Source organism: Hemiscyllium ocellatum, assembly GCF_020745735.1.
Source record: "Hemiscyllium ocellatum isolate sHemOce1 chromosome X unlocalized genomic scaffold, sHemOce1.pat.X.cur. SUPER_X_unloc_3, whole genome shotgun sequence".
Lineage (NCBI taxonomy): Eukaryota > Metazoa > Chordata > Chondrichthyes > Orectolobiformes > Hemiscylliidae > Hemiscyllium > Hemiscyllium ocellatum.
The window spans coordinates 77,677-104,070 of record NW_026867593.1 but is presented as its reverse complement, the minus strand read 5'-3'; the positions used below and the strand labels follow the sequence as shown (position 1 = coordinate 104,070).

The following is a 26,394-nucleotide window of genomic DNA, read 5'->3' as shown; positions in this document are numbered from 1 at the left end:
GCTGCTCTTTCGGGGGGCAAATTTGGGTTCGAAGGACTAAATGGCCTGTTTCTACAATGTAAGTATTCTGTGATTTGCAGTTCCAGCACTCTGTCGCTTTCATGCATGTGTTCTCTCCAGGGCTGACTTGTGCATGTTTGTTTTGTCTGTGTCTCTCCCTCTCTCTGTCTGTCTCTGTCTCTCTCCCTCTCTCGGTCTGTCTCTCTCTCTGTCTCTCTCTCGGTCTGTCTCTGTCTCTCTCTCGGTCTGTCTCTCTCTCTCTCTCGGTCTGTCTCTCTCTCTCTCTCGGTCTGTCTCTCTCTCTCTCTCGGTCTGTCTCTCTCGGTCTGTCTCTCTCTCTCTCTGCCTCGTGGCTGAGGGGTGAGTCTGTGCAGAGTGATATCAGTCTACATCGGGGTTATCTCTGTTGTCAGCCCAGAACTCTCTGTGGTTTTCCCCACCCCCCAGTCTCGAGCCCTGCGCTTGCCACCCAGGAATGTTTTGTTTTGGTTCAGAGGGGAGCGTGTGGGCAGGTGTGTACCCACTCCCCTCCTCATTCCTTGGGGGGGGGGGGTGTGGGGTGCTGTAAGAGATGGCAGGTTGGGGGAGGGGTAACATACCTGTCAGACAGTCATGTGTCAGAAGGAATCTGTCCTGGGCTGTGGGAGGGTGAATGGGTAGGGGCTCAGACACATCCTCCTGTCGGTCTCTGTCTGTGTGTGTGTGTGTGTCTCTGACCATGCGCGTGTCTGTGTGTGTGTGTGTGTCTGTCTCTGACCATGCACGTGTCTGTGTGTGTGTGTGTCTCTCTGACCATGCGCGTGTCTGTGTGTGTGTGTCTGTCTCTGACCATGTATGTGTCTGTGTGTGTGTGTGTGTGTGTGTGTGTCTGTCTCTGACCATGCACGTGTCTGTGTGTGTGTGTGTGTCTCTCTGACCATGCGCGTGTCTGTGTGTGTGTGTGTGTGTGTCTGTCTGTCTCTGACCATGCACGTGTCTGTGTGTGTGTGTGTCTCTCTCTGACCATGCGCGTGTCTGTGTGTGTGTCTGTCTCTGACCATGCACGTGTCTGTGTGTGTGTGTCTGTCTCTGACCATGCGCGTGTCTGTGTGTGTGTGTGTCTGTCTGTCTGTCTCTGACCATGCGCGTGTCTGTGTGTGTGTGTCTGTCTCTGACCATGCGCGTGTCTGTGTGTGTCTGTCTCTGACCATGCGCGTGTCTGTGTGTGTCTGTCTCTGACCATGCGCGTGTCTGTGTGTGTGTCTGTCTCTGACCATGCGCGTGTCTGTGTGTGTGTGTGTGTGTGTGTGTGTGTGTGTGTGTGTCTCTGACCATGCGCGTGTCTGTGTGTGTGTGTGTCTCTGACCATGCACGTGTCTGCGTGTGTGTGTGTGTGTCTCTCTCTGACCATGCGCGTGTCTGTGTGTGTGTGTGTGTGTGTCTCTGACCATGCGCGTGTCTGTGTGTGTGTGTGTGTGTGTGTGTCTGTCTCTGACCATGCGCGTGTCTGTGTGTGTGTGTGTCTGTCTCTGACCATGCGCGTGTCTGTGTGTGTCTGTCTCTGACCATGCGCGTGTCTGTGTGTGTGTGTGTGTCTGTCTCTGACCATGCGCGTGTCTGTGTGTGTGTGTGTGTGTGTGTGTCTGTCTCTGACCATGCGCGTGTCTGTGTGTGTGTCTGTCTCTGACCATGCGCGTGTCTGTGTGTGTGTGTGTGTGTGTCTGTCTCTGACCATGCGCGTGTCTGTGTGTGTGTGTGTGTGTGTGTGTGTGTGTGTCTGTCTCTGACCATGCGCGTGTCTGTGTGTGTGTCCCTGACCATGCGCGTGTCTGTGTGTGTGTTTGTGTGTCTGTCTCTGACCATGCGCGTGTCTGTGTCTGTGTGTGTGTGTGTCTCTGACCATGCGTGTGTCTGTGTGTGTGTGTGTGTGTGTGTCTGTCTCTGACCATGCGCGTGTCTGTGTGTGTGTGTGTGTCTGTCTCTGACCATGCGCGTGTCTGTGTGTGTGTGTGTGTCTGTCTCTGACCATGCACGTGTCTGTGTGTGTGTGTGTGTGTCTGTCTCTGACCGTGTGCGCGTGTGTCTGTCTCTGTGCGCGTGTCTGTCTCTGTGCGCGTGTCTGTCTCTGTGCGCGTGTCTGTCTCTGTGCGCGTGTCTGTCTCTGTGCGCGTGTCTGTCTCTGTGCGCGTGTCTGTCTCTGTGCGCGTGTCTGTCTCTGTGCGCGTGTCTGTCTCTGTGCGCGTGTCTGTCTCTGTGCGCGTGTCTGTCTCTGTGCGCGTGTCTGTCTCTGTGCGCGTGTCTGTCTCTGTGCGCGTGTCTGTCTCTGTGCGCGTGTCTGTCTCTGTGCGCGTGTCTGTCTCTGTGCGCGTGTCTGTCTCTGTGCGCGTGTCTGTCTCTGTGCGCGTGTCTGTCTCTGTGCGCGTGTCTGTCTCTGTGCGCGTGTCTGTCTCTGTGCGCGTGTCTGTCTCTGTGCGCGTGTCTGTCTCTGTGCGCGTGTCTGTCTCTGTGCGCGTGTCTGTCTCTGTGCGCGTGTCTGTCTCTGTGCGCGTGTCTGTCTCTGTGCGCGTGTCTGTCTCTGTGCGCGTGTCTGTCTCTGTGCGCGTGTCTGTCTCTGTGCGCGTGTCTGTCTCTGTGCGCGTGTCTGTCTCTGTGCGCGTGTCTGTCTCTGTGCGCGTGTGTCTGTCTCTGTGCGCGTGTGTCTGTCTCTGTGCGCGTGTGTCTGTCTCTGTGCGCGTGTGTCTGTCTCTGTGCGCGTGTGCCTGTCTCTGTCTCTGACTGTGCCTGTCTCTGTCTCTGACTGTGCCTGTCTCTGTCTCTGACTGTGCCTGTCTCTGACAGTGCGTGTGTGTCTCTGTCTCTGACTCTGTCTCTGACTCTGTCTCTGTCTCTGACTCTGACTGTGTGTGTCTGTCTCTCCCTCAGCCTTCTCTCTCTCTCTCTCTCTCCCTGTCTGTCTGTGTCTCACACGCCCTTCTCCCCTAACACAGAGAGAATCTGCCCAGTCACTTCAAGTTCAAGGAATACTGCCCTCAGGTGTTCAGGAATCTCCGGGAGAGGTTCAACATCGACGATCAGGATTACCTGGTGAGTGACCCCACCTCCCGTCTCCCGTACAGAGCTCTACTCGGTATCTAACCCCCTGTCCCTGGGAGTGGGGGACGGTGTAGAGGGAGCTTTACTCTGTATCTAAACACCTCTCCCTGGGAGTGTGTGATGGGGGGGACTGTGTGGAGAGAGCTTTACTCTGTATCTAACCCCCTGTTCCAGGGAATGTTTGATGGGGGGACAGTGTAGAGGGAGCTTTACTCTGTATCTAACCCTTAGATTCCCTGCAGTGTGGAAACAGGCCCTTTGGCCCAAACTGTCCACACTGACCCTCTGACGAGTAACCCACTCAGATCTATTTCCCTCTGACTAATGCACCTAACACTATGGACAATTTAGCACGGCCAATCCCACCCTAACCTGCACATCCCTGGACACTACGGGACAATTTAGCACGGCCAATCCCACCCTAACCTGTCCATCCCTGGGCACTAGGGGGACAATTTAGCACGGCCAATCCCACCCTAACCTGTCCATCCCTGGGCACTAGGGGGACAATTTAGCACGGCCAATCCCACCCTAACCTGCACATCCCTGGGCACTACGGGGACAATTTAGCACGGCCAATCCCACCCTAACCTGCACATCCCTGGGCACTAGGGGGACAATTTAGCACGGCCAATCCCACCCTAACCTGCACATCCCTGGGCACTACGGGACAATTTAGCACGGCCAATCCCACCCTAACCTGCACATCCCTGGGCACTACGGGGACAATTTAGCACGGCCAATCCCACCCTAACCTGTCCATCCCTGGGCACTACGGGGACAATTTAGCACGGCCAATCCCACCCTAACCTGCACATCCCTGGGCACTAGGGGGACAATTTAGCACGGCCAATCCCACCCTAACCTGCACATCCCTGGGCACTACGGGACAATTTAGCACGGCCAATCCCACCCTAACCTGCACATCCCTGGGCACTAGGGGACAATTTAGCACGGCCAATCCCACCCTAACCTGTCCATCCCTGGGCACTACGGGACAATTTAGCACGGCCAATCCCACCCTAACCTGCACATCCCTGGGCACTAGGGGGACAATTTAGCACGGCCAATCCCACCCTAACCTGCACATCCCTGGGCACTACGGGGACAATTTAGCACGGCCAATCCCACCCTAACCTGCACATCCCTGGGCACTACGGGGACAATTTAGCACGGCCAATCCCACCCTAACCTGCACATCCCTGGGCACTACGGGGACAATTTAGCACGGCCAATCCCACCCTAACCTGTACATCCCTGGGCACTACGGGACAATTTAGCACGGCCAATCCCACCCTAACCTGTACATCCCTGGGCACTACGGGGACAATTTAGCACGGCCAATCCCACCCTAACCTGCACATCCCTGGGCACTACGGGACAATTTAGCACGGCCAATCCCACCCTAACCTGCACATCCCTGGGCACTACGGGACAATTTAGCACGGCCAATCCCACCCTAACCTGCACATCCCTGGGCACTACGGGACAATTTAGCACGGCCAATCCCACCCTAACCTGCACATCCCTGGGCACTACGGGACAATTTAGCACGGCCAATCCCACCCTAACCTGTACATCCCTGGGCACTACGGGGACAATTTAGCACGGCCAATCCCACCCTAACCTGTACATCCCTGGGCACTACGGGGACAATTTAGCACGGCCAATCCCACCCTAACCTGCACATCCCTGGGCACTACGGGACAATTTAGCACGGCCAATCCCACCCTAACCTGCACATCCCTGGACACTACGGGACAATTTAGCACGGCCAATCCCACCCTAACCTGTCCATCCCTGGGCACTAGGGGACAATTTAGCACGGCCAATCCCACCCTAACCTGTCCATCCCTGGGCACTAGGGGGACAATTTAGCACGGCCAATCCCACCCTAACCTGCACATCCCTGGGCACTACGGGACAATTTAGCACGGCCAATCCCACCCTAACCTGCACATCCCTGGGCACTAGGGGGACAATTTAGCACGGCCAATCCCACCCTAACCTGCACATCCCTGGGCACTACGGGGACAATTTAGCACGGCCAATCCCACCCTAACCTGCACATCCCTGGGCACTACGGGGACAATTTAGCACGGCCAATCCCACCCTAACCTGTCCATCCCTGGGCACTACGGGGACAATTTAGCACGGCCAATCCCACCCTAACCTGCACATCCCTGGGCACTAGGGGGACAATTTAGCACGGCCAATCCCACCCTAACCTGCACATCCCTGGCACTACGGGACAATTTAGCACGGCCAATCCCACCCTAACCTGCACATCCCTGGGCACTAGGGGACAATTTAGCACGGCCAATCCCACCCTAACCTGTCCATCCCTGGGCACTACGGGGACAATTTAGCACGGCCAATCCCACCCTAACCTGCACATCCCTGGGCACTAGGGGGACAATTTAGCACGGCCAATCCCACCCTAACCTGCACATCCCTGGGCACTACGGGGACAATTTAGCACGGCCAATCCCACCCTAACCTGCACATCCCTGGGCACTACGGGACAATTTAGCACGGCCAATCCCACCCTAACCTGCACATCCCTGGGCACTACGGGACAATTTAGCACGGCCAATCCCACCCTAACCTGTACATCCCTGGGCACTACGGGACAATTTAGCACGGCCAATCCCACCCTAACCTGTACATCCCTGGGCACTACGGGGACAATTTAGCACGGCCAATCCCACCCTAACCTGCACATCCCTGGGCACTACGGACAATTTAGCACGGCCAATCCCACCCTAACCTGCACATCCCTGGGCACTACGGGACAATTTAGCACGGCCAATCCCACCCTAACCTGCACATCCCTGGGCACTACGGGACAATTTAGCACGGCCAATCCCACCCTAACCTGCACATCCCTGGGCACTACGGGACAATTTAGCACGGCCAATCCCACCCTAACCTGTACATCCCTGGGCACTACGGGGACAATTTAGCACGGCCAATCCCACCCTAACCTGTACATCCCTGGGCACTACGGGACAATTTAGCACGGCCAATCCCACCCTAACCTGCACATCCCTGGGCACTACGGGACAATTTAGCACGGCCAATCCCACCCTAACCTGTACATCCCTGGGCACTACGGGACAATTTAGCACGGCCAATCCCACCCTAACCTGTACATCCCTGGGCACTACAGGGACAATATAGCACGGCCAATCCCACCCTAACCTGCACATCCCTGGGCACTACGGGACAATTTAGCACGGCCAATCCCACCCTAACCTGCACATCCCTGGGCACTACGGGGACAATTTAGCACGGCCAATCCCACCCTAACCTGCACATCCCTGGGCACTACGGGACAATTTAGCACGGCCAATCCCACCCTAACCTGCACATCCCTGGCACTACGGGACAATTTAGCACGGCCAATCCCACCCTAACCTGCACATCCCTGGGCACTACGGGACAATTTAGCACGGCCAATCCCACCCTAACCTGCACATCCCTGGGCACTACGGGACAATTTAGCACGGCCAATCCCACCCTAACCTGCACATCCCTGGGCACTACGGGGACAATTTAGCACGGCCAATCCCACCCTAACCTGCACATCCCTGGGGACTACGGGACAATTTAGCACGGCCAATCCCACCCTAACCTGCACATCCCTGGGCACTACGGGACAATTTAGCACGGCCAATCCCACCCTAACCTGCACATCCCTGGGCACTACGGGGACAATTTAGCACGGTCAATCCCACCCTAACCTGCACATCCCTGGGCACTACGGGACAATTTAGCACGGCCAATCCCACCCTAACCTGCACATCCCTGGGCACTACGGGGATAATTTAGCACGGCCAATCCCACCCTAACCTGCACATCCCTGGGCACTACGGGGACAATTTAGCACGGCCAATCCCACCCTAACCTGCACATCCCTGGCACTACAGGACAATTTAGCACGGCCAATCCCACCCTAACCTGCACATCCCTGGGCACTACAGGGACAATTTAGCACGGCCAATCCCACCCTTACCCGCACATCCCTGGGCACTATGGGACAATTTAGCACGGCCAATCCCACCCTAACCTGCACATCCCTGGGCACTACAGGGACAATTTAGCACGGCCAATCCCACCCTAACCTGCACATCCCTGGGGACAATTTAGCATGGCCAATCCACCCTAACCTGCACATCCCTGGGCACTACGGGGACAATTTAGTACGGCCAATCCCACCCTAACCTGCACTTCCTTGGACTGTGCGAGGGAACCGGAGCACCCGGAGGAAACCCACACAACACGGGGAGAACTTGCAAACTCCACACAGTCAGTTGCCTGAGGCTGGAATTGAACCTGTGCCCCTAGTGCTGTGAGGCAGCAGTGCTAACCACTGAGCCACTGTGCTGCCCCACGGTGTGTTTGATGCGGGGGGTGGGGACGGTGTAGAGGGAGCTGTACTCTGTATCTAACCCCCGTCCCTGGGAGTGGGAGACGGTGTAGAGGGAGCTGTACCCTGTATCTAACCCTCTGGCCCTGGGAGTGGGGAGGACAGTGTAGAGGGAGCTGTACTCTGTTTCTAACCCCCTGTCCCTGGGAGTGGGAGGATGGTGTAGAGGGAGCTGTACCCTGTATCTAACCCCCGTTCTCGCGGTGTGTTGTGTTCCCCCCCCCCCCCCCCCCAAGGTATCGATGACCCGCGGTGCTCCGTACAGTGAGAATGAGACCCGGCACACGGTGCTGTTCCTGAGCAGCTATGATAAGAAGTACGTCATCAAGCAGATCTCCAGTGAGGACGTGGCCAACATGCACAGCTTCCTCTCGGGTTATCACCAGGTCAGTGTCCCTCCCGCTGGGGGGGAGCGGGGGCTGGCCTCATCCCTGAGGGTGGGCGTGGCCGCTCGGCCCCTCGAGCCTGACCTATCCCCAGGCCACCAACCCTGGCCCCTCTCACTCGAATCCCAGTTTTTTTTCTTCCCCAACCTGTCCCTCAGTGCCTGAACTCTCCTTTTCCTTTCCTCCTCTCATTGTTTTTCTTCCTGCTTTCTCTGCTCTCCCTTTTTCCTTTCCCCTTCTTTCTTTCCTCTCTCTTTCTCTCTCCTCTCTCTCTCCTCTCCTTCTCTCTTCTCTCTCACTGTGTGCACTCTCTCTCTCTGTCTGTCTCTCTCTTCTCTCTCTCTCTCTCCTCCTTCTCTCTTCTCTCTCTCTCCTCTTCTCTTCTCTCACTGTGCGCACTCTCTGTCTCTCTGTCCCTCTCTTCTCTTTCTTTCTCTCTCTCCCTCTCTCTCCCTCTCTCTCCCCCCCCCCTCCCTCCCCCCTCCCCCTCTCTCTCTCCCTCCTCCCCCTCTCTCTCCCTCCCTCCCCCCCTCTCTCCCTCCCTCCCCCCCTCTCTCCCTCCCTCCCCCCCTCTCTCCCTCCCTCCCCCCCCCTCTCCCTCCCTCCCCCCCCCTCTCTCCCTCCCCCCCCTCCCTCCCTCCCCCCTTCTCTCCCTCCCTCCCCCCCTCTCCCCCTCTCTCTCTCTCTCCCTCCCTCCCCCTCTCTCTCTCTCTCCCTCCCTCCCCCTCTCTCTCTCTCTCTCTCCCGCCTCCCCCTCTCTCTCTCTCCCGCCTCCCCCCCTTCCCCCTCCCTCGCCCCTCTCTCTCCTCCCCTCCCTCTCCTCTCCCTCCCTCCCCCTCTCCCTCCCTCCCCCTCTCCCTCCCTCCCCCTCCCCCTCTCTCTCCCTCCCTCCCCCTCTCTCTCCCTCCCTCCCCCTCCCTCCCCCTCCCTCCCCCTCCCTCCCCCCCCTCCCTCCCCTCCCTCCCCCTCCCTCCCCTCCCCCCCCTCCCTCCCCCTCCCTCCCCCTCTCTCTCTCTCTACCTTCCCACTTCCACACTCTCTCTTTGCGGTCCTGCTCCCTCTTGCCCTTCCCGTCACCCCTCCCAGATCCCTCTTCCCCTTCGTGTGCCCCCCACCCCCCCACTCTCTCATCCCCTTCGTGCTCCCCAACATCGGGTTCGGATGAGCTTCCCCCGCTGCTCTGCATGTGGGGGCTGAATGGCCGCCTCCTGTCCCCTGTGTGATAGGAGGGAGGGAGGGGCTGAATAGCCTCTTGCTGTAATTCCCCCTGTGTTAATACCTGTCGGTTGGATATCTCCCCCTCTCCGCTCCCTGCAGCACGTTGTGAACTGTCACGGGAACATCGTACTGCCCCAGTTCCTGGCCATGTACCGGCTTACAGTCGACGGTGAGGACACCTACATCCTGGTCATGCGCAACATCTTCAGCTACTTGCTCACCGTCCACAGGAAGTACGATCTAAAGGTGAGCGAGCGACGCACCGCAGCCCGTCGGCTGCTGTCTCCCTCCCCCACCCTCGCCCTTTCCCTGATTGATCCCCCTTCCACACCTCCCTGTGTATCCCGACAGTGAGATCTCAGCATCGAGCCCTGACCGTCTCCCCGTCTCTCTCTCTCTCTCTCTCTCTCTCTCTCTCTCTCTGTGTTTTACAGGGTTCCTTAGTGGCTCGTGAAGCCAGTGATAAAGAGAAGGTAAACTGTGCCCGTACGCTTCTTCATCACCACGGGGGGGGCAGTGCCCCTGTCTTCCACCACCCTAACCGAGGGAGCGGGCGCTGTGGGAGGGTCAGCGCTGAGGGAGCGGGCGCTGTGGGAGGGTCAGTGCCGAGGGAGTGGGTGCTGTGGGAGGGTCAGTGCTGTGGGAGCGGGTGCTGTGGGAGGGTCAATGCCGAGGGGGCAGGCGCTGTGGGAGGGTCAGCGCCGTGGGAGCGGGCGCTGTGGGAGGGTCAACGCCGTGGGAGCGGCTGCTGTGGGAGGGTCAACGCCGTGGGAGCGGCTGCTGTGGGAGGGTCAGTGCCGAGGGAGCGGCTGCTGAGGGAGGGTCAGTGCCGAGGGAGCGGCTGCTGTGGGAGGGTCAGTGCCGAGGGAGCGGCTGCTGTGGGAGGGTCAGTGCCGAGGGAGCGGCTGCTGTGGGAGGGTCAGTGCCGAGGGAGCGGCTGCTGTGGGAGGGTCAGTGCTGAGGGAGTGGGTGCTGTGGGAGGGTCGGCGCTGTGGGAGCTGTGTGTGTGTGTGTGGGGATAGTCCGGTGGGTGGGCCGTGTGTCGTTCCTGCTGAACCCAGCCTGGTCCCGGCAGGTCAAGGAGCTGCCAACGTTGAAGGACATGGACTTCCTGAACATGAGCCAGAAGGTCTACATCAGCAGCGAGCAGAAGACCATGTTCATGGAGAAACTCAAGCGAGACGTGGAGGTGACTGACCATTCACCCCCACCCCAACCCTGTCAGCGTGTGACCGAGATAGGGAGGGGCTGGAGGGGGTGACACACACAGAGATCGGGAGAGGGTGTGGGGGGGTGACACACACAGAGATAGGGAGGGGGTGTAGGGGGCTGGAGGGGGTGACACACACAGGGATAGGGAGGGGGGTGTAGGGGGGGTGACACACACACAGAGATAGGGAGGGGGGTGTAGGGGGGGTGACACACACACAGAGATAGGGAGGGGGTGTAGGGGGGGTGACACACACACAGAGATAGGGAGGGGGGGGTGGGGGGGGGTGACACACACAGAGATAGGGAGGGGGTGTAGGGGGGGGTGACACACACACAGAGATAGGGAGGGGGGTGTAGGGGGGGGTGACACACACACAGAGATAGGGAGGGGGGTGTAGGGGGGGGTGACACACACACAGAGATAGGGAGGGGGGTGTAGGGGGGGGGTGACACACACACAGAGATAGGGAGGGGGGTGTGGGGGGGGTGACACACACACAGAGATAGGGAGGGGGTGTAGGGGGGGGTGACACACACACAGAGATAGGGAGGGGGGTGTAGGGGGGGGTGACACACACACAGAGATAGGGAGGGGGGTGTAGGGGGGGGTGACACACACACAGAGATAGGGAGGGGGTGTAGGGGGGGGTGACACACACACAGAGATAGGGAGGGGGGTGTAGGGGGGGGTGACACACACACAGAGATAGGGAGGGGGGTGTAGGGGGGGGTGACACACACACAGAGATAGGGAGGGGTGTAGGGGGGGGTGACACACACACAGAGATAGGGAGGGGGGTGTAGGGGGGGGGTGACACACACACAGAGATAGGGAGGGGGGTGTAGGGGGGGGTGACACACACACAGAGATAGGGAGGGGGGTGTAGGGGGGGGTGACACACACACAGAGATAGGGAGGGGGGTGTAGGGGGGGGTGACACACACACAGAGATAGGGAGGGGGGTGTAGGGGGGGGTGACACACACACAGAGATAGGGAGGGGGGTGTGGGGGGGGTGACACACACACAGAGATAGGAGGGGGGTGTAGGGGGGGGTGACACACACAGAGATAGGGAGGGGGGGGTGACACACACACAGAGATAGGGAGGGGGGTGTGGGGGGGGGTGACACACACACAGAGATAGGGAGGGGGTGTAGGGGGGGGTGACACACACACAGAGATAGGGAGGGGTGTGGGGGGGTGTGGTTATAACTGACCTCTGTTGTTTGTTCCCTGGGGAGTGGTGTCAATCTGTGTCTGTCCCTGAAACCGGGTCCATACAGAAACCCTCCCCTCCCCTGAACACCTCCGACCCGGCCTGCGATTTGTTGACCTGTCCCTAATTGCCCAGCGGGGATTTGCACGTCAACTGCAGGGGTTTTGGGGGGGGGGGGGGGGGGTGCGGTCTAATGTAGACCCCCTGGGTAAGGGGTGTCTGTAAACCAGACTGGGTTTGTCCGCAGCTGACACTTACACTGACATTTCATCTCGGTTTTAATTAAATTTCCACGGCCATCCCCCTCCCTCCCCCAGCACGGCCATTTCTCCCCCCCCCCCAGCACGGCCATTCGCCCCCTCGGGTACAGCTAGCTTAACAGGAAACCCAACAGGATTCGACACTTGTAAATGGAGTCGCAGGTAGGTAGGATAGTGAAGGAGGGGTTTGGTATGCTTCCCTTTATTGGTCAGAGTATTGAGTACAGGAGTTGGGGGGGGGTCACGTTGCGGCTGTACAGGACATTGGTTAGGGGCCCCTGTTGGAATATTGTGTTCAATCCCGGTCTCCCTGCTACAGGAAGGATGTTGTGGGAGGGTTCGGAAAAGATGGACAAGGATGTTGGAGGGTTTGAGCTACAGGGAGAGGCTGGACAGGCTGGGCTGTTTTCCCTGGAGCGTCGGAGGCTGAGGGGTGACCTTATAGAGGTTTATAACATCACCAGGGTGGGGTAAATAGACAAGGTCTTTTCCCCCCTGGGGTGGGGGAGGCTGAGGGGTGACCTTATAGAGGTTTATAACATCACGAGGGTGGGGTAAATAGACAAGGTCTTTTCCCCCTGGGGTGGGGGGAGTCCAGAACTAGAGGGGGGTAGGTTTAAGGTGAGAGGGGGAAAGGGACCCAAGGGGCAACTTTTTCCCCCCAGAGGGTGGTGCGTGTGTGGGAGGGGCTGCCAGAGGGAAGTGGGTGGGGGCTGGTACAATGACAGCATTTAAAAGGTGGGTGGGGGGCAGGAACAGGAAGGGTTTAGAGGGAGATGGGGCCGAGTGCTGGGGAATGGGGACTGGGTTAGGTATGAACAATTTGGACCGAAGGGTCAGTTTCCGTGCTATCCAGGTCTCTGACTTTAATGACCACTGTTAACTATTGCGAACCTGAGTTGATTCTAACCACCGGTAAACAATGACGAGCTGTCAGGATGTGACCGAGTTAATAACCCTCAACCTCAACCCCACCCTCCACCCTCCTACAGACACATAACACTTGCCAAAAACCTTAGGTGCCTTGGTTGGACGGGAGAAGTGACCTGGGGCCAGTTTCATGTCATATGTCCTCGGGGGGGGAGAGAGGGTCTTCACAGAGAAAGGTACACCCCGTGTCCCCCTCCCAGAGGTCTGAGGGTGTCACGCTGCACCAATGCCACCCCCTAAGCTGGTTGGCTGGCGAGGTGCCACTGGGAGAACAGTCTCCATGGCTACTCACCATCGCCCTGACCAATCAGCTGCCTATAGCCAGCCGAATCTCACTGTGAGCACACGCAGCACAGGGCTGTGTCATCTCCTTTTACCCCCCCCCCTCCCAACCCAGCCCATTGGGCTGAATGGCCTCTCTGGGGTGGGAGGGAGTCGTGAGATCCTCCCACTGGGACACTTTTATTTCCCCTTCCCCTTTCTCTCTCCTTCCCGCCCCTCGCTCTCCTTCCCCCCCCTTCCCCCCCCCCTCGCTCTCCCTTCCCCCCCCCTCGCTCTCCCTTCCCCCCCCGCACTCCTTCCCCCCCCCCTCGCTCTCCTTTCCCCCCCGCTCGCTCTCCTTTCCCCCCCCTCGCTCTCCTTTCCCCCCCCCGCACTCCTTCCCCCCCCCCTCGCTCTCCTTCCCCCCCCCTCGCTCTCCTTTCCCCCCCCGCTCGCTCTCCTTTCCCCCCCCCGCACTCCTTCCCCCCCCCGCACTCCTTCCCCCCCCCCTCGCTCTCCTTTCCCCCCCCTCGCTCTCCTTTCCCCCCCCTCGCTCTCCTTCCCCCCCCCTCGCTCTCCTTCCCCACCCCTCGCTCTCCTTCCCCACCCCTCGCTCTCCTTCCCCCCCCCTCTCTCTCCTTCCCCCCCCCTCTCTCTCCTTCCCCCCCCTCGCTCTCCTTCCCCCCCCCGCTCTCCTTCCCCCCCCCGCTCGCTCTCCTTCCCCCCCCCGCTCGCTCTCCTTCCCCCGCTCGCTCTCCTTCCCCCCCCCTCGCACTCCTTCCCCCCCCCCTCGCTCTCCTTTCCCCCCCCCGCTCGCTCTCCTTCCCCCCCGCTCGCTCTCCTTCCCCCCCCCTCGCTCTCCTTCCCCCCCCGCTCGCTCTCCTTCCCCCCCGCTCGCTCTCCTTCCCCCCCCCTCGCTCTCCTTCCCCCCCGCTCGCTCTCCTTTCCCCCCCAGCTCGCTCTCCTTCCCCCCCCGCTCGCACTCCTTTCCCCCCCAGCTCGCTCTCCTTCCCCCCCCGCTCGCACTCCTTCCCCCCCCCTCGCTCTCCTCCCCCCCCCTCGCTCTCCTTCCCCCCCCCTCGCTCTCCTTCCCCCCCCTCGCTCTCCTTTCCCCCCCCCCCTCGCTCTCCCTTCCCCCCCCCCGCTCGCTCTCCTTCCCCCCCCGCTCGCTCTCCTTCCCCCCCCGCTCGCTCTCCTTCCCCCCCCTCGCTCTCCTTTCCCCCCCCCTCGCTCTCCTTCCCCCCCCCTCGCTCTCCTTCCCCCCCCCTCGCTCTCCTTCCCCCCCCTCGCTCTCCTTCCCCCCCCTCGCTCTCCTTCCCCCCCCTCGCTCTCCTTCCCCCCCCTCGCTCTCCTTCCCCCCCCTCGCTCTCCTTCCCCCCCCTCGCTCTCCTTCCCCCCCCTCGCTCTCCTTCCCCCCCCTCGCTCTCCTTCCCCCCCCTCGCTCTCCTTCCCCCCCCTCGCTCTCCTTCCCCCCCCGCTCTCCCTCCCCCCCCCCCCTCGCTCTCCTTCCCCCCCGCTCGCTCTCCTTCCCCCCCCTCGCTCTCCTTCCCCCCCCCTCGCACTCCTTCCCCCCCCCCTCGCTCTCCTTTCCCCCCCCCGCTCGCTCTCCTTCCCCCCCGCTCGCTCTCCTTCCCCCCCCCCCCTCGCTCTCCTTCCCCCCCCCTCGCTCTCCTTCCCCCCCGCTCGCTCTCCTTCCCCCCCGCTCGCTCTCCTTCCCCCCCCCTCGCTCTCCTTTCCCCCCCCCGCTCGCTCTCCTTCCCCCCCCGCTCGCACTCCTTCCCCCCCCCTCGCTCTCCTCCCCCCCCTCGCTCTCCTCCCCCCCCCTCGCTCTCCTTTCCCCCCCCTCGCTCTCCTTTCCCCCCCCTCGCTCTCCTTCCCCCCCCTCGCACTCCTTCCCCCCCCTCGCTCTCCTTCCCCCCCGCTCGCTCTCCTTCCCCCCCGCTCGCTCTCCTTCCCCCCCGCTCACTCTCCTTCCCCCCCCCCTCGCTCTCCTTCCCCCCCCCCTCGCTCTCCTTCCCCCCCCGCTCGCTCTCCTTCCCCCCCCCGCTCGCTCTCCTTCCCCCCCCGCTCGCTCTCCTTCCCCCCCCTCGCACTCCTTCCCCCCCCCCTCGCTCTCCTTTCCCCCCCCCCGCTCGCTCTCCTTCCCCCCCGCTCGCTCTCCTTCCCCCCCTCGCTCTCCTTCCCCCCCCCCTCGCTCTCCTCCCCCCCCCCCTCGCTCTCCTCCCCCCCCCTCGCTCTCCTTCCCCCCCCCTTGCTCTCCTTCCCCCCCCTTGCTCTCCTTCCCCCCCTCGCTCGCTCTCCCTCCCCCCCTCGCTCGCTCTCCTTCCCCCCCCCTCGCTCTCCTTCCCCCCCCCCCCTCGCTCTCCTTCCCCCCCAGCTCGCTCTCCTTCCCCCCCAGCTCGCTCTCCTTCCCCCCCCCTCGCTCTCTCCTCCCCCCCCCCTCGCTCTCCTTCCCCCCCCCCTCGCTCTCCTTCCCCCCTCACTCGCTCTCCTTCCCCCCCCCCTCGCTCTCCTTCCCCCCCCGCTCACTCTCCTTCCCCCCCCGCTCGCTCTCCTTCCCCCCCCTTCTGTTCCCCCCTCACTGTGTGTGTCTCTCTCTCTCTGTGTCTCTCTCTCCCTGTGTGCGTGTCTGTCTCCAAGAGTGTGTCTCTCCCTGTGTGTGTGTCGCTCTCGCTCTGTCTCTCCCTTTTTCACCTCCCCCCGCCCTCCCTCCCCCCTTTAACCCCACGCATCACATTGAACTCTCTCGCTCCCCCTGCTCTCTCCATCTCCAGTTCCTCTCCAACCTGAAGATCATGGACTACAGCTTGCTGCTGGGTATCCACGACACTCAGAGACTGGATGACGATGAAGACCCCAGCCTGGGCAGTAACGAGACAGAGAACGGTACCACCAACAGCCTGCTGACACCATACTACGGCCAGTCCCCGGAGACCCAGAGCGGGCACCTCAACAGGGCACCTCACGCTGGCTATGAGCCCTTCACTGATGTGTATGCCATCAGGAGCGCAGATGGTGAGTCTGCCAGTCTCTGTCCCCCACCTCTCAACTCATCGCCTCCATCTCTCCTCGCCCCCACCCACCTATCTGTCTGTGTGAGAGAGAGAGAGTGTGTGTGTGTGTGTGTGTCTGTGTGTGAGAGAGAGAGAGAGAGAGAGTGTGTGTCTGTGTGTGTGTGAGAGAGAGAGAGTGTGTGTCTGTGTGTGTGTGAGAGAGAGAGAGTGTGTGTGTGTGTGTGAGAGAGAGAGAGAGTGTGTGTGTCTGTGTGAGAGAGTGTGTGTGTCTGTGTGAGAGAGTGTGTGTGTCTGTGTGAGAGTGTGTGTGTGTCTGTGTGTGAGAGAGTGTGTCTGTGTGTGAGAGAGTGTGTGTCTGTGTGTGAGAGAGTGTGTGTCTGTGTGTGAGAGAGTGTGTGTCTGTGTGTGAGAGAGTGTGTGTCTGTGTGTGAGAGAGTGTGTGTCTGTGTGTGAGAGAGTGTGTGTCTGTGTGTGAGAGTGTGTGTCTGTGTGTGAGAGAGTGTGTGTCTGTGTGTGAGAGAGTGTGTGTCTGTGTGTGAGAGAGTGTGTGTCTGTGTGTGAGAGAGTGTGTGTCTGTGTGTGAGAGAGTGTGTGTCTGTGTGTGAGAGAGTGTGTGTGTCTGTGTGTGAGAGAGTGTGTGTGTCTGTGTGTGAGAGAGTGTGTGTGTCTGTGTGTGAGAGAGTGTGTGTGTCTGTGTGTGAGAGAGTGTGTGTGTCTGTGTGTGAGAGAGTGTGTGTGTCTGTGTGTGAGAGAGTGTGTGTGTCTGTGTGTGAGAGAGTGTGTGTGTCTGTGTGTGAGAGTGTGTGTGTGTGAGAGTGTGTGTGCGTCTGTGTGTGAGAGAGTGTGTGCGTCTGTGTGTGAGAGAGTGTGTGCGTCTGTGTGTGAGAGAGAGTGTGTGCGTCTGTGTGTGTGAGAGAGTGTGTGCGTCTGTGTGTGTGAGAGAGTGTGTGCGTCTGTGTGTGTGAGAGAGTGTGTGCGTCTGTGTGTGTGAGAGAGTGTGTGCGTCTGTGTGTGTGAGAGAGTGTGTGCGTCTGTGTGTGAGAGAGAGTGTGTGCGTCTGTGTGTGAGAGAGAGTGTGTGCGTCTGTGTGTGAGAGAGAGTGTGTGCGTCTGTGTGTGAGAGAGAGTGTGTGCGTCTGTGTGTGAGAGAGAGTGTGTGCGTCTGTGTGTGAGAGAGAGTGTGTGCGTCTGTGTGTGAGAGAGAGTGTGTGCGTCTGTGTGTGAGAGAGAGTGTGTGCGTCTGTGTGTGAGAGAGAGTGTGTGCGTCTGTGTGTGAGAGAGAGTGTGTGCGTCTGTGTGTGAGAGAGAGTGTGTGCGTCTGTGTGTGAGAGAGTGTGTGCGTCTGTGTGTGAGAGAGAGTGTGTGCGTCTGTGTGTGAGAGAGAGTGTGTGCGTCTGTGTGTGAGAGAGAGTGTGTGCGTCTGTGTGTGAGAGAGAGTGTGTGCGTCTGTGTGTGAGAGAGAGTGTGTGCGTCTGTGTGTGAGAGAGAGTGTGTGCGTCTGTGTGTGAGAGAGAGTGTGTGCGTCTGTGTGTGTGAGAGAGTGTGTGCGTCTGTGTGTGAGAGAGAGTGTGTGCGTCTGTGTGTGAGAGAGAGTGTGTGCGTCTGTGTGTGAGAGAGAGTGTGTGCGTCTGTGTGTGAGAGAGAGTGTGTGCGTCTGTGTGTGAGAGAGAGTGTGTGCGTCTGTGTGTGAGAGAGAGTGTGTGCGTCTGTGTGTGAGAGAGAGTGTGTGCGTCTGTGTGTGAGAGAGAGTGTGTGCGTCTGTGTGTGAGAGAGAGTGTGTGCGTCTGTGTGTGAGAGAGAGTGTGTGCGTCTGTGTGTGAGAGAGAGTGTGTGCGTCTGTGTGTGAGAGAGAGTGTGTGCGTCTGTGTGTGAGAGAGAGTGTGTGCGTCTGTGTGTGAGAGAGAGTGTGTGCGTCTGTGTGTGAGAGAGAGTGTGTGCGTCTGTGTGTGAGAGAGAGTGTGTGCGTCTGTGTGTGAGAGAGAGTGTGTGCGTCTGTGTGTGAGAGAGAGTGTGTGCGTCTGTGTGTGAGAGAGAGTGTGTGCGTCTGTGTGTGAGAGAGAGTGTGTGCGTCTGTGTGTGAGAGAGAGTGTGTGCGTCTGTGTGTGAGAGAGAGTGTGTGCGTCTGTGTGTGAGAGAGAGTGTGTGCGTCTGTGTGTGAGAGAGAGTGTGTGCGTCTGTGTGTGAGAGAGAGTGTGTGCGTCTGTGTGTGAGAGAGAGTGTGTGCGTCTGTGTGTGAGAGAGAGTGCGTGCGTCTGTGTGTGAGAGAGAGTGCGTGCGTCTGTGTGTGAGAGAGAGTGTGCGTCTGTGTGTGAGAGAGAGTGAGTGCGTCTGTGTGTGAGAGAGAGAGAGTGCGCGTCTGTGTGTGTGAGAGAGAGAGTGCGCGTCTGTGTGTGTGAGAGAGAGAGTGCGCGTCTGTGTGTGTGAGAGAGAGAGTGCGCGTCTGTGTGTGTGAGAGAGAGAGTGCGCGTCTGTGTGTGTGAGAGAGAGAGTGCGCGTCTGTGTGTGAGAGAGAGAGAGTGCGCGTCTGTGTGTGAGAGAGAGAGAGTGCGCGTCTGTGTGTGAGAGAGAGAGAGTGCGCGTCTGTGTGTGAGAGAGAGAGAGTGCGCGTCTGTGTGTGAGAGAGAGAGTGCGCGTCTGTGTGTGAGAGAGAGAGTGCGCGTCTGTGTGTGAGAGAGAGAGAGTGTGCGTCTGTGTGTGAGAGAGAGAGAGTGTGCGTCTGTGTGTGAGAGAGAGAGAGTGTGCGTCTGTGTGTGAGAGAGAGAGAGTGTGCGTCTGTGTGTGAGAGAGAGAGAGTGTGCGTCTGTGTGTGAGAGAGAGAGAGTGTGCGTCTGTGTGTGAGAGAGAGAGAGTGTGCGTCTGTGTGTGAGAGAGAGAGAGTGTGCGTCTGTGTGTGAGAGAGAGGGAGAGTGCGTCTGTGTGTGAGAGAGAGGGAGAGTGCGTCTGTGTGTGAGAGAGAGAGGGAGAGTGTTGCTGGAAAAGCAGCCGGTCAGGCAGCATCCGAGGAGCAGGAAAATCGACGTTTTGGGCTAAAACCCTTCATCAGGAATGAGGCTTGTGGGCCGAGGGGGCTGAGAGATGAATGGGAGGGAGGCTGGGTCTGGGGAGGGGGAGCGGAGCTGAGAACGTGACAGGTAGATGAAGGTGATAGGTCGGAGGGGAGGGTGGAGTGGATAGATGGACAGCTTCAGATTTCAACAACTGAGGCAGATGGACTCAGCGCATGGTTAGGGACATGGGACTGGGATATCATAGCAATTACAGAAACATGGCTCAGGGATGGGCCGGACTGGCAGCTTAATGTTCCAGGATACAAATGCTACAGGAAGGACAGAAAGGGAGGCAGGAGAGGAGGGGGGGTGGCGTTTTTGATAAGGGATAGCATTACAGCTGCACTGGGGGAGGATATTCCCGGAAATACATCCGGGGATGTTATTTGGGTGGAACTGAGAAATAAGAAAGGGATGATCACCTTATCGGGATTGTATTATAGACCCCCCAATAGTCAGAGGGAAAGTGAGAAACAAACTCGTCAGGAGATCTCAGCGATCTGTGAGAATAATAGGGTGATTATGGTAGGGGATTTTAACTTTCCAAACATAGACTGGGACTGCCATAGTGTTGAGGGTTTAGATGGCGAGGAATTTAAGTGTGTACAAGACAATTTTCTGATTCAGTATGTGAATGTACCTACTAGGGAAGGTGCAAAACTTGACCCACTCTTGGGAAATAAGGCAGGGCAGGTGGCTGAGGGGTCAGTGGGGGAGCACTTTGGGGCCAGCGACCGTAATTCTATTAGATTTAAAATAATGATGGAAAAAGGCTAGACCAGATCTAAAAGCTGAAGTTCTAAATTGGAGAAAGGCCAATTTTGACGGTATTAGGCAAGAACTTTCGAAAGCTGATTGGGGGCAGATGTTCGCAGGTTAAGGGACGGCTGGAAAATGGCAAGCCTTCAGAAATGTGATAACGAGAATCCAGAGAAAGTATATTCCTGTCAGGGTGAAAGGGAAGCTGGTAGGTATAGGGAATGCTGGATGACTAAAGAAATTGAGGGTTTGATTAAGAGAAAGAAGGAAGCATATGTCAGGTACAGACAGGATAGATCGAGTGAATCCTTAGAAGAGTATAAAGGCAGTAGGAGTATACTTAAGAGGGAAATCAGGAGGGCAAAAAGGGGACATGAGATAGCTTTGGCAAGTAGGGTTAAGGAGAATCCAAAGGGTTTTCACAAATATATTAAGGACAAAAGGGTAACTAGGGAGAGAATAGGGCCCCTCAAAGATCAGCAAGGTGGCCTTTGTGTGGAGCCGCAGAAAATGGGGGAAAATATTTTGTATCAGTATTTACTGTGGAAAAGGATATGGAAGATATAGACTGTAGGGAAATGGATGGTGACATCCTGTAAAATGTCCATATTACAGAGGAGGAAGTGCTGGGTGTCCTGAAACAGGTAAAGGTGGATAAATCCTCAGGACCTGATCAGGTGTACCCGAGAACTCTGTGGGAAGCAGGGGAAGTGATTGCTGGGCCCCTTGCTGAGATATTTGTATCATCGATAGTCACAGGTGAGGTGTTGGAAGACTGGAGGTTGGCTAACGTGGTGCCACTGTTTAAGAAGGGTGGTAAGGACAAGCCAGGGAACTATAGACCGGTGAGCCTGACCTCGGTGGTGGGCAAGTTGTTGGAGGGAATCCTGAGAGACAGGATGTACATGTATTTGGAAAGGCAAGGACTGATTCAGGATAGTCAACATGGCTTTGTGCGCAGGACATCATGTCTCACAAAGTTGAGTGAGTTTTTTGAAGAAGTAACAAAGAGGATTGATGAGGGCAGAGCAGTAGATGTGATCTATATGGACTTCAGTAAGGCGTTCGACAAGGTTCCCCATGGAAGACTGGTGAGCAAGGTTAGATCTCATGGAATACAGGGAGAAGTAGCCATTTGGATACAGAACTGGCTCAAAGATAGAAGACAGAGGGTGGTGGTGGAGGGTTGTTTTTCAGACTGGAGGCCTGTGACCAGTGGAGTGCCACAAGGATCGGTGCTGGGTCCCCTACTTTTTGTCGTTTACGTAAATGATTTGGGTGCGAGCATAAGAGGGACAGTTAGTAAGTTTGCAGATGACACCAAAATTGGAGGTGTAGTGGACAGTGAAGAGGGTTACCTCAGATTACAACAGGATCTGGACCAGATGGGCCAATAGGCTGAGAGGTGGCAGATGGAGTTTAATTTAGATAAATGCGAGGTGCTGCATTTTGGGAAAGCAAATCTTAGCAGGACTTATACACTTAACGGTAAGGTCCTGGGGGAGTGTTGCTGAACACAGAGACCTTGGAGTGCAGGTTCATAGCTCCTTGAAAGTGGAGTCGCAGGTAGATAGGATAGTGAAGGAGGGGTTTGGTATGCTTTCCTTTATTGGTCAGAGTATTGAGTACAGGAGTTGGGAGGGTCATGTTGTGGCTGTGCAGGACATTGGTTAGGGGCCCCTGTTGGAATATTGTGTTCAATTCTGGTCTCCTTCCTATCAGAAAGATGTTGTGAAACTTGAAAGGGTTCAGAAACGATTTACAAGGATGTTGCCAGGGTTGGAGGATTTGAGCTACAGGGAGAGGCTGAACAGGCTGGGGCTGTTTTCCCTGGAGCGTCGGAGGCTGAGGGGTGACCTTATAGAGGTTTACAAAATTATGAGGGGCATGGATAGGGTAAATATCCAAGTCTTTTCCCCCCTGGGGTGGGGGAGTCCAGAACTAGAGGGGCATAAGTTTAAGGTGAGAGGGGAAAGATATAAAAGAGACCTAAGGGGCAACTTTTTCCCCCAGAGGGTGGTACGTGTATGGAATGAGCTGCCAGAGGATGTGGTGGGGGCTGGTACAATGACAACATTTAAGAGGCATTTGGATGGGTATATGAACAGGAAGGGTTTGGAGGGATATGGGCCGGGTGCTGGCAGGTGGGGACTAGATTGGGTTGGGATATCTGGTCGGCATGGACGGGTTGGGCCGAAGGGTCTGTTTCCGTGTCGTACATCTCTATGACTGTAAACCTGGTGCCATGTGATTTCTGTCCCTAACAAACTGTCTCCCTCTCTCTCCCTGTCTCTGTCTCCCTCTCTCTCCCTGTCTCTGTCTCCCTCTCTCTCCCTGTCTCTGTCTCCCTCTCTCTCTCTCCCTGTCTCTGTCTCTCTCTCTCTCCCTCCCTGTCTCTGTCTCTCTCCCTCTCTCCCCCTCCCTCTCTCTCCCTGTCTCTCTCTCCCCCTTTCTCCATCTGTCTCTCTGTCCCTGTCTCTGTCTCTGTCCCTGTCTCTGTCCCTGTCTCTGTCCCTGTCTCTGTCCCTGTCCCTGTCCCTGTCCCTGTCCCTGTCCCTGTCCCTGTCCCTGTCCCTGTCCCTGTCCCTGTCCCTGTCCCTGTCCCTCTCTCTGTCCCTCTCTCTGTCCCTCTCTCTGTCCCTCTCTCTGTCCCTCTCTCTGTCCCTCTCTCTGTCCCTCTCTCTGTCCCTCTCTCTGTCCCTCTCTCTGTCCCTCTCTCTGTCCCTCTCTCTGTCCCTCTCTCTGTCCCTCTCTCTGTCCCTGTCTCTGTCTCTCTCTCTCTCTGTCTCTCTCCCCCCCCCCCTCTGCGTGTGTCCCCAGGAGCTCCCCGTAAGGAGGTGTACTTCATGGGTCTGATTGACATCCTGACGCAGTACAACGCCATGAAAAAGGCCGCGCACGCCGCAAAGACGGTCAAACACGGGGTAATCCCACTGAGAGGGCGGGAGGGGTGTGGGTCAGCGCCAGGTGGGGAGGGGTGGGGGGGCACACGACTGAGCTGAGACAGAGGGAAAAAGAAATGATTTCCCTTCACAGTGGTTCCAGGGTGTGAGGGCAGGGTGGGGGTGGGGAAGGGAGGAGTGGGAGAGTGATCTGGAATGTTCTCTACCCCCAACAAGAAGGAATCTGTCTACATGGGGGTGGGGTGTGTCGATTGGAAATTTCGACTGAGAATCCTGTGAGAACAAGGGGGCTGTATGGCTTCCTGCTGTTCCCCTGTGTGTGACAGGCTGGAGGAGCAAGATGGGCTGAATGGCTTCCTGCTGTTCCCTGTGTGTGACAGGCTGGAGGAGGGAGAGGGGCTGAATGGCTTCTTGCTGTTCCCCTGTGTGTGACAGGCTGGAGGAGGAAGATGGGCTGAATGGCTTCCTGCTGTTCCCCTGTGTGTGACAGGCTGGAGGAGGAAGATGGGCTGAATGGCTTCCTGCTGTTCCCCTGTGTGTGATAGGCTGGAGGAGGAAGATGGGCTGAATGGCTTCCTGCTGTTCCCCTGTGTGTGACAGGCTGGAGGAGGAAGATGGGCTGAATGGCTTCCTGCTGTTCCCCTGTGTGTGACAGGCTGGAGGAGGAAGAGGGGCTGAATGGCTTCCTGCTGTTCCCCTGTGTAACGTTGGCAGGGAGGGAGAGAGGGTGCGCTTCCCAAGACCAGGCCACCAATGGCTGAGCGATGAGAATATTGGAAGGGACTAGAATTCTGTGAAGGGAGAGAGCGACAGAGACAGATGAACAGGAGGATGCGAATTTCCCGATGGGGGTGTTGGGAAGCGGGAGTCAGTGACCAAGCGGTTCTTGGGAGGGGCGACCCGGAGAGGAGCGGGGGCTGAGGTGGTTGCGTCCGGACGGCAGGGAGGGGTGTGGCAGAAATCTGTGGAAACGTCTGCACACTGACCCTCTTTTGTTTCTCTCTCTCTCTCTCTCTCTTTGCACCACCCCCTCCTTTCCCCCACCCCCACCTCCCTCCAGGCCGGTGCCGAGATCTCAACGGTGAACCCGGAACAGTATGCCAAACGCTTCACAGAATTCATCACCAACATCTTTGCGTAGTGGGTTGGGTTGGGCTGGGTGGGTGTGATCTTGCTTGGAATGGCCTAGATTGGTTTGGCCTGGCCTGGGTTGGGCTGGGTGGCTGTGGCCTTTGCTTGGAATGGCCTAGATTGGTTTGGCCTGGGTTTGGTTGGGTGAGTGTGTATGTGAGAGATCTTGCTTGGAATAGCCTAGGTTGGGTTGGAATGAGCTGGGTTGAGTGGAGTTGGGGGGGGGAGGGGCTGTGTGGTCTTGCTTGGAATGGCTTAGACCTGGCCTGGTCTGGGTGAGGTGGGTGTGTGTGTGATCTTGGTTGGAATGGCTTGGCTTGGCTTGGGTTGGGTTTGGGTGGTCTGGGTTGGCTGGGTGTGTGTTGGTTGGGTTGACCTGGTCTGGATTGGGTTGGGTGTGTGTGTGTGTGTGTGTGTGTGTGTGGCCTGGGTTGACATGGCCTGGCCTTGCCTGGCTTGGGTTGGGTTGGCCTGGCATGGTCTGGATTTGCTGGGTGTGTGTGTGGCCTGGGTTAGATTGGGTTGGGTTGGGTGTGTTTGTGGCCTGGGTTGGCATGGCCTGGCCTGGCTTGGGTTGGGTGAGCCTGGGTTGGCTTGGGTTGGGTTGGGTGTATGTATGGCCTGGGTTGACATGACCTGGCCTGGCTTGGGTTGGGTTGGGTGGGCCTGGGTTGGATTGGCCTGGGGTTGGGTTGGGTTGGCCTGGCATGGTCTGGGTTTGCTGGGTGTGTGTGGGGCCTGGGTTGGCTTGGCTTGGGTTGAGTGTGTGTGTGGCTTGGGTTGGGTGAGCCTGGGTTGGTCTGGTCTGAGTTGGGTGAATGTGGTCTGGGTTGGCATGGTCTGGTCTGGGTTGGGTTGGGTTGAGTGTGTGTTGGTCTGGGTTGGGTGTGTGGGGGTTGGGTTGGTCTGGGGTTAGCCTGGTCTGGCCTGATCTGACCTGGGATTGCTGCTCACAGCTGTCCAACTAACAGCAAGTCAGCGATCTAGAGTGTCTGGGGGCGGATGGCCTCCTGCACATCTACGCTTTCTCTCACCCACCCTCTGGCCCCCACACCCACAACCCTCACCGTCTCTCTCACTCACTCACTCAGGTCACTCACTGATTCTCTCTCCCTCTCAAACCCTCGCTCCCTCTCCCTCCTCAATGGCCCCAGCCCACCATAGATGTATGTGTGAGAGAGAGAGAGCGGGGAATTATTTGCACTCTGTGCGCCAAACATTCGCTGCCTTTCTAATGGCTGCCCACCAAAGAGGTTTCTTTTTTTCTTTTAACCGAGAGTCGCTTTCAATTCCGCCAAAATTTTATCCTGTTGGGTTGGGTTGTGGTGGTCCAGTGGGTTGGACCCCTTGCTCCACCCCTCTTCCCCCCCCCGAACGTGGTGCGTTGGTGGGGGTTTGTGCTGCCTCAGTTGGACACTGGCCTGGGATTGTATTGTTGTTTTAATTTCCTCATTATTATTATTATTATTTACGAAGGTGGTCCGGGTTCGTTTCTCCTCCTCCTCCTCCTCCTCCCCTCGAAAACCAGCCGGCCAATCGTGCAGATCCTCCCAGGGGACGGTGCGCAGAGCGGCCCGGTCTTCGGGTGTTAGATTGGGTGTGAGGGGGGACCAGCGTTTAGCAGAACCTCTCCCCGTTCACCTCTACCCCCTCCTCCTCCTCCCCAATCCCACTCCTAGTTTGGAAATATTGGGTACCTTTCTTGTACAGTAGCGGTAATCTGTATGGGTGTTGCAGGTAGAAATCTATATACATACGTACGCACACGTGTAAATCTATATACATACGTACGCACACGTGTAAATCTATATACATACGTACGCACACGTGTAACGTACAACTACTTTTTGCTGGGAGTTATTTTGTACCTGGTTCCTTCTGTCGTAATTCAATAAAGTCTTTTCTGATTACAGGTGCCTTGTGACAGAGAGGTGCAGTGTGTCTCTCTCTCTCTCTCTCTCTCTCTCTCTTCCCCCCCCCCCTCCGTTCCTCCGTCTCACTGTTTCGCTCCCCCTCGTCCCCAACCCCTCGAGTGACCCCGCTGACCGCTCGCTGCCTGTCCGGAGAATCCTGCGTCGCTAACCGCCCGTCGACGAGGCGGCGGTCATGACTGCCCGCAGCCGCTTCAGAGTGGGGGCTGGGTGCTGCTCTGGGAGGGGAGGGGAGCAGGTGGTCAGCCCCACGCGCGCACAGAGATGGGGAGGGGGGGGTGACGCGCACACACACACACATAGGGAGGGGGGGTGACGCGCGCACACAGAGATGGGGAGGGGGGGGTGACGCGCACACACAGAGATGGGGAGGGGGGGTGACGCGCACACACACACACACACACACACACACACACAGATGGGGAGGGGGGTGACACACACACACACACACACACAGATGGGGAGGGGGGTGACACACACACACACACACACACACACACACACACACAGATGGGGAGGGGGGTGACACACACACACACACACACACACACACACACAGATGGGGAGGGGGGTGACACACACACACACACACACACACACACACAGATGGGGAGGGGGGTG

At 57.9% G+C, this 26,394-nt stretch overlaps 1 protein-coding gene across 3 annotated transcripts in view; it reads left to right on the top strand.

The window, feature by feature from the left end:
* LOC132808959 (phosphatidylinositol 5-phosphate 4-kinase type-2 gamma-like) overlaps nucleotides 1–25,754 on the top strand; it is a 32,739-nt gene extending 6,985 nt beyond the window's left edge. For all 3 annotated transcript variants that reach the window (XM_060822352.1, XM_060822350.1, XM_060822351.1), the window contains exons 3-10: nucleotides 2,967–3,063; nucleotides 7,741–7,890; nucleotides 9,208–9,354; nucleotides 9,543–9,581; nucleotides 10,184–10,297; nucleotides 15,764–16,004; nucleotides 22,629–22,732; nucleotides 23,772–25,754. In XM_060822352.1, the coding sequence (XP_060678335.1) occupies nucleotides 2,967–3,063; nucleotides 7,741–7,890; nucleotides 9,208–9,354; nucleotides 9,543–9,581; nucleotides 10,184–10,297; nucleotides 15,764–16,004; nucleotides 22,629–22,732; nucleotides 23,772–23,852 (973 nt within the window). In that variant the 3' untranslated portion in view covers nucleotides 23,853–25,754. The remainder of the gene's footprint in view (nucleotides 1–2,966; nucleotides 3,064–7,740; nucleotides 7,891–9,207; nucleotides 9,355–9,542; nucleotides 9,582–10,183; nucleotides 10,298–15,763; nucleotides 16,005–22,628; nucleotides 22,733–23,771) is intronic.
* Nucleotides 25,755–26,394: the final 640 nt, after the last annotated feature.